At 41.1% G+C, this 12,090-nt stretch overlaps 1 protein-coding gene across 6 annotated transcripts in view; it reads right to left on the bottom strand.

The window, feature by feature from the left end:
- The window catches only part of MSRA (methionine sulfoxide reductase A), a 370,749-nt gene that overhangs the window by 173,761 nt on the left and 184,898 nt on the right, over window positions 1-12,090 (bottom strand). For 5 of the 6 annotated variants that reach the window (XM_032265429.1, XM_032265428.1, XM_032265431.1 and 2 more), the window contains one exon: window positions 6,765-6,884. The exons of the other annotated variant lie outside the window; for it this stretch is intronic. In XM_032265429.1, the coding sequence (XP_032121320.1) occupies window positions 6,765-6,884 (120 nt within the window). The remainder of the gene's footprint in view (window positions 1-6,764; window positions 6,885-12,090) is intronic. 6 annotated transcript variants of the gene reach the window in all.

Genomic DNA, 12,090 nt, shown 5'->3' with positions numbered 1-12,090 from the left:
ACTGTCAACCTCACCGAGAGGGGCAGAATAGGTATACAATGCAAACTTCCTTTGGGTGTTCAAGCCACACTGTGGTCTGGGAAGACAAGTACATTTTCAACCCTTCTACTAAAATTTCTCAAATCAAGTCATCTCTCTCAGCCTCAGTTCCCTTAACCAACAAAGAAAGCAGTCTCAGAGGTTTCCCAACATTTTTGAAGAACTTTTCAAAATAAGGTTATTAATCAGGACATCAACATGTAACACAGATGAAAGCTGTGAATGGCCTCTCCAAGCAGCTTGAATCTTACCCAGTTCAAACATCACTACCTCCGGAGCTCCTGCACTGCCCTTCTGAAAGTCTGAGGCTTCCACAGTCACCCAGTTTGAAAGATACCTTATAGGAAGATGGTTAAAGCCCTTCTGGGTCTCAAATGCCTTGACCTCCCCATAACCTATGCCCCCGACTTCTGATGTCAATTCTTCAGAGGGGTGCTGCTAGTCGAGAAGCCAAGCTTGCTGTTTCTGGTGAGTGAGGTTTAGAATAAACAAACCCAGCTGTTTTCTCCTGACCTATACTTTTTCCATTCAGGTAGTGGGTGCATTCACTGAACTAATCTGTCTTGCACAGTTAAGTGGATGGGGCAGTGGGGGAGATGGGGTTGGGTGAGGGGTTATCTTTGGTCCTAAGGGTATAACTATGAGTCAGGGGTCTCTGCTCTCAAAGCCTGCTTTCTACCTCTTGGTTTGAGAGAGATAAGCATTTTTATCCTGTCTGCTGCAAGTTTAAGGTCCAATTTTATGCCTAAAATAAAAGGAATAAAAAGCGATCAAATTGCTTGTAGCAAGAACTGAACACCAGAATTCTTGCATTTTCAGGAGTATGTCAATAACTTAGTAATTTACCTTGACTGACATTGAAATGAGTACAATAAGACTGACTATGCACTAAAAAGAGATTTAATGCAGTCTGCAAGGAATTTAGAATGAGTTTTACATTGCTTGATAAAATCTGCTAATAACAGAAATCATCCCTACTTTGAAGAAGAATGGGATCATTCATCTCATGTAAGATACAGAGACATGAGCTTCCACCCAAACACTTCAGAAATTAAGTCGAACTTAAAAAAAAAAAAAGTACACTGACTTGTTTTACATTAGTGGGGAAATTACTATTCCATGCTTAGTTAGAGCTCTCAAGCATGAAGGAAATAATCACATGCATTTGGAAAAGCGGGTGACATGACCTCACCTCCTAAGAACACAGACGAAGAAGAGAACAGGTTCCGCGTGCTGTGCCAGGCACACTTGCTCAGGCTGGCCCAGGCCCTGCCAAGCTATGCTTCACAATCCATGGTGTTCATCTTTAACGTGCCCAAAAGCTAGGGCAGCAGAAAGTGTATATCCTAGATTTTACAGAATACTCAGATTTGAAACAATTTTATTTTCAAATAAGAATCCGACCACAACTCGACTGGCTTCACAAAGCAGCACTGCTCCATTTCACAAGAGAGGAAACGGGCTCAGGGCATGACACGTAAGCTCCCAACAGGAAATAATTTAGGTTTTGCAGACCATGTAGTTGGTTGTATCCCCACCCTGGAGAGTCACACGAGGACTTCCATACTCCGCTCTTCCCACACCTGGGCTCCTCCTCGGGACCTCTGCTGAACAGCCGGCCTGAAAATTCACCGGACTATTCTGTTGATAAACAAGTGTCTGGGCCTCAGATTTCCCATGGTGCTTGTGTAGATCTTACTGACGAGGAAAAGTTGTGCAGCGCCTTTCATGCTTCTGGTATCAGTGCCACTTGGCTGTGCAGATTTCTAAAAGCTTTTGAATAGACTAATAAACATGGAATTGTTCTGAACATCTGTAAGCAAAATATGAAAAGATATTACCCAGTGAATGAACATCCTGGGTTTTCTTGCCAGAAATGGGGTATTTGTATATTAGGCTAATGCACTGAAATTAACCCAGAATGCTTATCCATTGCAGAATGTCTTTTCATATTTTCATCTGTACAGTTGTTATTATAAAATGTAAGAATAATTCTCTATCAGAGTATTCAGGAATCTGAATAGCTCAATTACTTCTAAAATCAATGTAGTAAAGCAACAGCAGGCCAGTTAATCAGCTGGTTTGCATAACAACTGTTTGAGGGAGTGTGTTTGTGTGCATGTGTAAAGAGAAAACCAATGTCAGCCTAACTCCTTAAAACAAATGTGAAAGATCAAGCTTTCATCTCACTGCAGAGAAAATTCTGGAAGACAGGAACTAGTATTCTTCACATCACAACCAACCTTTCCCTAGGACCTGGTACAATGCCTTGCATATGGTACCTTTCCAATAAGTGGCATATTTAATTTGTTCAAGAGAGCCCACCTCTAAGTGAGGCTCCTCATGGCTATTCCAGACCAGGTTCTGGGTTCTCTAGTGCCAGCCAGATGCTGAGTCTGAAACACAAATGGATGGGTGAATCTCTGGACATCATTTTAGGTACAGAACACTGGCCACTAAAACATGAATTACTTCTCAGCACATCTCTGAGAGACAGATCAGAAATGAATCAGAACAGTGGCCCATCAGAGGTCCGCTGGCCATGAGAGACGCTACCCTGCATCCCAGCCAAGCCTGGGTGCCTAGTGCAGAAGCTGGTGGTGGGTGGCTTTCAGAGGGGTAAGAATTCAGGCCTAAAACATCTGGGAGAGCAAAGTTTCTCAGCCTGTGCACTATTGGTTCAATGCTTAATGAACCTGAGATATATATCTCAGAGTGGCATTTTATTGAATTCAAACTGAGAGTTAGAACTGTCTGCCTGACCAACCCGATTTCACTGCATTTTCTTTCTGTAAATAATCCCCACAGGAGGACAGAAGATTAGAAAGTTTTACAGAGTATGGATCAGAACACAAGGTTAGGGATACAACTTAAAAGTGCCATGGTGTCAGGCTCTGTGGGTTGGCCCAGAACATCCGAGACAGTGGCCAGGACCTCCCCTCTCCTGGGCTGTCCTGGCTCACCAAACTCCCACTGAGCCCCTATGTTCCTTTTACATAGTCAGGGCATTCCATTATGTTACTCTGAAATCCTACAGACATGGATACCAATCTCTCTTCCAAGCGACTGTCTATCTCGGCTCTGATTCAGTACAGGCTGATTTTATACTGCCATTCCCAATGGGTAACTTTATTCCAAATTCTTAAGAGACTGTCTCCTTGTATTCCCTACACATGTGAGGTGCAAGTGGCACCAAGCAATGGAGATTGCCTACCACAAACAGCCCCATTAGTGAGCCCACGCCGGGGACACCTCCTCTCTCAGCTACTATGAGAAGCCATGTTATCTTTTCTACACGCCTAGTCACAACTCCAGTTTGGGGTTCAGAGTCCCTGCCCTATCAGTTTCCACAGGGAAATACCATTCAGACACAAATCTACACCCTCTCTCTGGACACACACTGCTACTGCAAGCACATCTACACTCTCTGGCTCACTCCTCCCCCGTTAAGGCTGTGCAGACCCAATGGCACAGCAGGGGTAACAAATGTGAGCCGATGGTTCCTTGGCCTGTGTTCATCCACCTGTGTGCCGAGACAATGCTTGTGGAAGCTCTGAAGCTCACATGAGAGGTTGCACGGAGCGCCAAGGTAAAGCTGGCCCTGCAGATGCTGATAACCCCTCCTCCCATATTTATGGTACCTGCCCCAAGAAACCACATGGTACCTTAGGCTCAAGTGTAATGCTTTGTGAGAGAAGGAATTTGCACACAATCCAAGTCCCTATGTTTCCTTTCTTGACAAAATAAAAGTAAAAACCTTTACAAAATATTCACAGATTGTGATCAAAGTTTTACAAATTTAATTGCAAGCCCAAGAGAAAGCAATTTTGAAATTAACGCAAATACTAGAGTACAGACTAGTATTTCTCCCACACTGAACCTCAGCAATTACTATGCATCTTACCAGGGCCTTGGGTTTTTTTTTCTTCTTCTTCTTCTTCTTTCAAGTCAGACCCCTCCAGGGCTGACTTGTTCAGCAATGCTTTGAGCACCAGAGGCTTCAGAGGGGAGGCCCGCCAGTGTAACCTGCTTTCTGTCTCCCCCACCCCTCTCCTTGGTCAAAAATCTTTAATTAGCTGGTTACCATAATTACTCTAGCTAGGGACCTTATTTGTTCTCCTTCCCTGTTATTCCCAGGGATCTGAAGTCTCTACCACTTATGTGCCAGAGGGACCTTTCCATCATAGCTCCTCTCTGCCTTTTTGTTTTTCCCTTTTATGATCAGAACAAAAAAAAAAAAAGCCTAGGGAAAGAAATCATCTCGCCTTCTGTGTCTGGGTAAGACCCTATAACTATCTCTTTCCAATCAGGAACAAGTTTCCATGACAACCATGCTTCCCAATGCTACTGTTAACTTAGCAGGTAGTGCTCATGTCAAATCGAGTTCTTTACCAAAATCCATGGTTTCTGTACTTCGCCACAGCTACAAGCCTCTAACATACCAGCTGTTTGCGTTAACTGGTTTGGCCCTTTTTCCTTCTAAACACGAGAAAGACAAAAGGGTTTCCTTGGCATTCTCCTTAATAATTTAAAAGCACACCAAATAGTAAAAAATATAGCAGAGGGATAGATATGAAAGAGAATTTGTGACTTAGTGGAAGGAGTGCAAAGAGATAAATGGAGAATGGCTGGATATAATGATGGCTGGGAGCCTTACATCATAGTCAATGACATAGACTTCAAGCTGAGAGTTAAGGAGGTAGGGATTTCTGCTAGGTATGACCTTGGGTAAGTTATTTATCCTCTCTGAGCCTCAACATTCCCTCTGTAAAAGACAGAAACTGACATACTTCATGGAACTGCTTCAAGAAAAGCAAAGACAGAAAAAGTACTTATTAGAGTGTCTTGCATACAACATGAGCTTAACACATGGCAATTATCATGTTGTTACTAAGGCAAAGAGCTGAACTGAAAAGGGTTCAAGCAAACAAGGAATCACAATATTCTAATTGATTGTTAACATTTTACTGGTTGAGGAAAATAGGTATAAGCAGTAGATATTTGGGGATTTTCTTAGCAACCTTTTTCTTTTAGGCCATTAAGTCATGCCTAGAATTACAGGAAAGAATCTATTCATTTCCATTCCTAAGACTTGAGAGGATACACCTGGGTGATCTCCAGGATTCATTTGAGTCTATTTATAGCTCTGCACAGCATTTAATTTCGAAACAGGAGTTAAAAAAACAGATTACCATTAAAATATTTGTTCATTACACCATTCTCCATACCAATCAGAATATTTCAATCCTTCTCTAGAGACAAGAAAAACAAGAATATGCACATTTTTATAATATTTTCATTGTTGTACAGCTCAAATTGTATTTCAAAATAGAATTAATATTGTAGCAAACACATCAATATGCTCATTATTCACCAAGCTCCCACACTCCAACTTTTCCCCTCCATCATTCACCATGTCCTCAGAGGGCCGAGAGCATCCTCCGAAAACCACACCTATTTAAGCCTTTGTTTTTGAAAGATAGAACTGTTTACATATTTTTTATACCCCACTTCCATCAACATGGTGGACTATATACAGATACTCCCTCCCTATTAAGACCTCTTAAGATGGTGAATATAATTTTTTTAGAAAAACATTTCAAGTGCTATCTGAGCTGGCAGGAAAGTAAAGGAAATCCTTGAAGGTCAGAAACAAATCCAGACAGTTAATTTGGTATTCAAGAAAGAATTTTCCATGAGGGCATCTACCTACCCTGTTAGCCTAGAGTAGAGGTCAGCAAATTTTTTTCCTGTAAAGCACCCAATAGTAAATATTTTAGGTTTTGCAGACCATATAATTGGTTGCAAGCACTCAACTCTGTTACTGTGGCATACACACTCATAGATAATACTCAATAATAATAATAATAATAATGATAAGCACAGCTGTATTTCAACAAAAATTTATTTATATAGATAGGTGGCAAGTGGGATTTGGCCTATGAGTCATAGTTTGCTGATCCCTGCATTACGGCAGGGCTTTCAGTGTTTTTCCTTCCAGAAAATACACTAGTATATGACATGTTTGTCTCATGTGGTAGATTGTTACAATAAAGGTCCTGATTCTTCATACCTCCCTATATCATTAACTTTTGGGAGCTGTCTCATATTGAATCTAGCCTAGATCATATGACTTGCTTTGGCCAATGGTATAAAAGTGAATTTAACACAGAGAATGGGGCTTGTCCTTTCTTGCTGCTCTTAGGTTCTTTGCATCCAGCACCATGTGAATTAGCTCAGGCCAGTGTGCTGAAGAAATACACATAGTCCATCTTCCCCGTTACCCCAGCTGACAGCACTAACCAGGAGCCAGTGCTAATTGCCAGACCTATGAGTAAAGCAGCTGAGGCCAACTAGCCCCCAGGCAACCCAGAGGTTGACCTTAGTCACATGAGCAAATCCAAGTGGCTAGCAGAAGAACCATGAAGCTGAGCCCAGCCTCAACTGCTAATCATCAGAATCACAAGCTAATAAAATGACTGTTTTAAGCCACCATGTTTTAGAGTGGTTATTCCACAGAAAAAGCTAAATTACATATTTCACAGGAAGAGTAGCATCTTCTAAACATATAAAGTGAGAGGCCCACAAGTATATTACAAAAACAATAAAGACTGAAGAAACACTTCTGAAAAAACATATTGCCATTTTAAGGCACCTGTCAACCAACAGTAGAACAAGCCCTCCCTTGTTTCTCCTAGTAATATAACAAAGTAAATTCTTCCTACCTGAGCAGACTTCTTTATAAGTAGGATTTGAAGTATAGCCTCCTGCAAAACCAACTTGAGTTGAATATACTCCTTTCAAGACCCAGAATTTCCTTTCAGCTCCCCAGAAACAGCCCATTCCTTAAAAAAAAAAAAGGAAAGATACTGATTATTCAAAACAAAGTGGTCATTGCACATACGATACCTGTTAGATGAAGAAAACAGAGTTGCTCCTGTCATTTGATAACCAAAAATGACCAAGATTTTATCTTTTAAAGGAGAGTTCTTAACATCAGTAAATAATTTTATTTACAGTTATTTGCATAGAATATCTCTTTGCTTTAGCTGTGCAAAAACTTAGAAGTCCTCAAATTTAATGGAGTTAGTAAATCTACACATTTCCAAACAACATGGTAAAGGGGTAACTATTTTCCTATTTCCACATTCAATTCATAAGTTGAAATAATAAAAAATCTACTGAGTGATCCACTCCCTGGTCATGTATTTTTTTTAAATATTTTAACAAAGAAGTATAGCAAGAGGTTACTCATTTTAATGGGAAAACTTCCAAAATCACATAAAGTTATGCATATTTCCAATTAACAATGTCACATAAATGTTTAATTTTTTAATTTTTTTAATCACTATAAACTTGCATGTGATAAATCACTGCTTACCCAAAAGTATGTTTTTCTGAGTTTTCTTTCTGAACATAATGAATGTAAGAGAAAGGTGTAGAGGGGAGGCAGGGAAAGAATGACAACGACAAACAAATAAACTCGTAAAAGCAGCATTCCATTTGACTAGCAAACATTGTGTCTATACCAGCAGTCACAGGATCTCTTTGAACATCTGATGAAAATCACAAACCATCTCCCAGGAACACACACACACTCAAACACATTGACAATGTTGCCTTGCACTTTCTTGGGCTCCAAGTAAAAACCTTCATTTCCTACCATAAGTTTCTAAACTGTCCAGTACAACTGGTATTCTGTGCCCATTTCTAGGTGTAAAAAAGATTACTGCCTCACTCAAATTTTATATGGCTTTATGAAGTTACATATAACTGAGATCCTGGGTGGAACAACAGCTGTAAATTAACATACACTATACACCTCTCACTCCTACACTTACTCGATTTACTAGATTTGATGACAGAGCTAAAAGATAAATTAGAAGTTTACTGAAATTCTCGGCACTCTTTAATATTCTACTCTAAAAATTCAAAGCAACAAAACACAAAAAGCAATTTGAATAAAGTTATACATTATATGACAATATTCTATTTGCTAAAATGTGTTAATCAAAAATAGGTTAACATAAAAATATAAGGCCAAATAATAAAATTTAATGCAGTAAAAAATTACTGTTGTGACAATATTGCAACATGGAAATATGTTTGTGATTAGATCATAATGATCTAAGGCTAAATTAAAAAAAAACACAATTATATGCATTTTTATTATAACTATTAAAAATTTCACACCAAAATTAGACTGGAAGGAAATATACTAAATATACTATAACCATGACTGTATTAAAGTGGTGACAATTTAGGAAGTTTTTGCATTCTTCAAATTTTTCTATAATAGATTCCTATTACTTTAAAAATGAAAAGTACATTTGTAAAGGAAAGCAAAAAATTCAAAGAAATAACATAAGCATATGCATTGAGTTACACCCTGCAATACCATTTTTCCCGTTTATAAGTGAATTGTTTGCTGCAACAAGTGAATATAAATAATTATTTACTGAGTGTCTATAAAAATTAAGTATCCACAGGTCTCCGGCAAAATGATTCACTATTAATTTTCCGTCGTTGCATTCCCTGGGATGAGGGGATGATGACAGGTATTCTCTGGAGAAGGAAAAGCTGTAGGTGAGTGGAGCAGCTTTACTGCACATAAATGACCACAAGGGCACCCAGGATCTGTGCAGAGCGCCAGGCTGATGGCAGCCCACTTCTGAAGTTCAGGAGTCTGCAGAGTTTGTTGAGTAAAATATTTCTGTGCTGCACAATGACTAACAGCGATGACACCAGAGAGCACCAGAATCCTTCAACCATCTACGCACAAGGTCCATGACAGGGCATTTTGGTAGCCAGCCTGCCCTGACCTTTGCCCACAATCCCACTCCAATGGCCCCAGGTTTTTGAAACTTAAAATGTTCTTGGCCAAACAAAGCAAAACATTAGCTGCAAGTAGAGAGATACTTAATCCCCTTTTAATGCTTAACAAGGATCAAGAAAGGACCCCATGAGAAAGACGATGAATGAGGTGCCACGTGTGGCTGAAACAATGTCTCAGGGACTGGAATACAATCGACGTTCACATTTCTGGAGACGAACGTGACTTAAGACACAGGTTGTTAGGAGGATAAAACTCCACAAAGCAACACTTCGTCTAGTGGCTGCAGGTTCAACCTAAACACTCTACTAAGTGGCTTTGAAGGTGCAAGTGTGAAAATGTGTGTGTGCATTTAAACAAAGAAAACAGGCTTATTTATAGCAAAATTACCCTATTTTAATAATCTGGTAATCAGCATATCAGCAAATAAAATATAGTATGCATGATTTTCTCAAAAATACTTTTTTAGCCTTCTGTTATAAAACAAAACTGATACCAAAAGAACACACAAAACAAACATATATTTCAAGGCACTCTTATTAGACAAACACCCTTATAACCACCACCCGGGTCAAGAATTAGAAGTTTGCCATCCACCCTAGATATACCTCTGTATGCCACGCTCCAACCACAACAGACACCCCATAGCCCAAAAAGGAACCATTATCTGACTTTCGCAGTAATCACTTTCTATGTTTCTTACACTGTTATCATCTAAGGGTTCACTCCTGACATTACAGTCTTGTTCATTTTTTAAAAATTTAATATGTCTTTAAGTTTTGGTGGCTTTTTTTGTTTCGTTTTGCTTTGTTTTGTTTGAGACAGAGTCTCCCTCTGTCACCCAGGCTGGAGTTCAGTGGTGCAATGTTGGCTCACTGCAACCTCCACCTCCCGGGTTCAAGCAATTCTCCTGCCTCAGCCTCCCTAGTAGCTAGGATTACAAGTGTGTGCCATCACGCCCAGCTAATATTTATGTTTTTAGTAGAAACAGGGTTTTGCCATGTTGGTCAGGCTCGTCTCAAACTCCTGACCTCAGGTGATCTGCTCACCTCAGCCTCCCAAATGCTGGGATTACAGGCGTGAACCACCGCACCCAGCCATCTTTAAGTTCGTTTAATCAACACATTGTCTCTGTTCTTTTCCTTTGACCTTATCCCTTGTAGATCACGGTCTAATTGACTTGTTCAGCTTCCCACAATGTGGATTCTGAGGACTGCGTTCTCAAGGCACAATTCAATTCATGCCTCCATCCTCAGAGGACAACTTTCTGCAAGACAACAGTTGGATCTAGAGGTTTCATCAGACTCAGACTTGATCCTATGGCAAGATTACAGGTGGGGCTATGGATGGTCTTTCATTAGAAAGCACAGAATGCCTAGTTGTCTCTTTTAGGTCTAGTTAGCAACAATGGATGCTCAATGCCTAGATGTGTTAATTCCTGGAGAGTTGCAAAATAGCGATCTTCTAATTCTATTACTTTGTTTTCATACCTTATAATGAAAAGCTTCCCCTCAGCTACTACTTTGTTACTCAGTGGTACAATTCATAAAAGACAGGGAAGATAAATGCTTCATCAATCCATTTACAAAGTGTCTTCAAGAGGATGTACTTACCACGTTCCAGGCTAACAAAGGGGTTTTTTTGTTTGTTTGATTTTTATTTATTTTCCACTGCATTCCTGGAGGATAACCGAAGAGTTTTGTAAACAGCATTACAAACTTACTCATTTAAACATATTTGATTGTTTCAATCACTGATCACTGCTCTTGTGTAAGCTCCAGTGGTCATATCTTTGGCCAGTGAGACCCTCTTCAAATTGGCTCCGTGTCCTCAGTTGTCTCGTAGTTTGCTTTCTCTCTGGTTTGACACAACGTCCCAGGCCAACCTTGTACATTTCCTAACCCAGTCCCAGAATCAGCCATTGCACCAAGAAGCCTAGTTTAATGGGAAAAGGCACTTCAAGACCATGACACGGGTACTAGTGAAGCTCACTGCAGAGTGCACAGCCACGGAACACCAGGGGTTATGAGGCTGAAATTTCACATCAAAAGATAAGTTCCATCAGACCTACCAGATTATAAGGTTAAGAGGCTGCAGCCACAGTCTATCATGATAAAGGAAGTTGTACATAAAAAATCACACATAAGCAGGACCAGAGGGCACATGCAGGCTGCATGAATAGGGAGCCAGACTCCCCTAGCACCCGCTGGCTGTACCAACTCCCTCCCTCACTTCACACCTATGGCTGTGTGGTGGTCCAGTACAACCAGCTGGGGGCCAACAGAAAGGCTGATTTGGCAGAGGAGTGGGGGTTGAATCGTTGGCTCATTATATTGGTGCACACTGGAAACGTATAGCAGCCACATTGCAGCCTCACTCGAGAGTGCCACAGGAAAGACAGGAGTAAGAGAAAATCCTCCCAACTGTTTCCTTCAGAAAGGAAAGAAGAGCCCAAGTTCAGGACAGCTGTGGACTCAAGGGCAGCAGCAGGTGGCTTGGCTACCTAGCCAGAGGCCAGAAACACAAAGACTGGAAAATCAGGAATTAGGAAATCTGGGGTAGAGGGACACACGTGGACATGTAGGAGTGAGTGTGCTGCATGGAGACCTTTGCACCGCATGTTAATGCCAGCTAGAGGGCACCTACCATGAAAGAGGCACTCATCCATAAAGCATGGAAAGGGGCCCGGCCAGGGGATGCCAGCCAGCCTCTTCACTGGGCACCCTAGTACCTGCGTGATGGATGCAGAAACGAAGTGGCCACAATGACAGAGACAGGTTACACATGGCCCAACAGCATGAATGCCCGCTCCCCAAGGCCCACCTACCTACTTCCACCACCAGTTGTCCAAATGGCCAGCAACAGAGATTGTCACCAAATGCCTTATGTAGCACCATTCCTCGAGAGGACCAACCTACCACAAGGTGGCAAAGGATCACACCGGGCTCCTTCCATGATGAAGGGGCCAGTGATGTGTTCTTACACTCACGCACATGTATTCCCAGCATGGGTTTGACTTTCCTGCCTTCAGGGTCTTGGCCAGCTTCTGTTCCATAAATAACATCCATCAGACCAAGCGACTCACGTTGCAGCAAGGAAGATGCAGCAGCAAGCCCACAGCCAGTTTCCACCTGTTTTATTACATTGCACATCGCCAGGAACTGCCATCCTGACAAAGCATTGGAATGGCCTCAAGGCACAGCCACAGCATCTGTTCA

Source organism: Sapajus apella, unplaced genomic scaffold (assembly GCF_009761245.1).
Source record: "Sapajus apella isolate SASKATOON/1434 unplaced genomic scaffold, GSC_monkey_1.0 scaffold150, whole genome shotgun sequence".
Classification (NCBI taxonomy): domain Eukaryota; kingdom Metazoa; phylum Chordata; class Mammalia; order Primates; family Cebidae; genus Sapajus; species Sapajus apella.
This window is presented reverse-complemented; position numbering and strand designations above follow the sequence as displayed.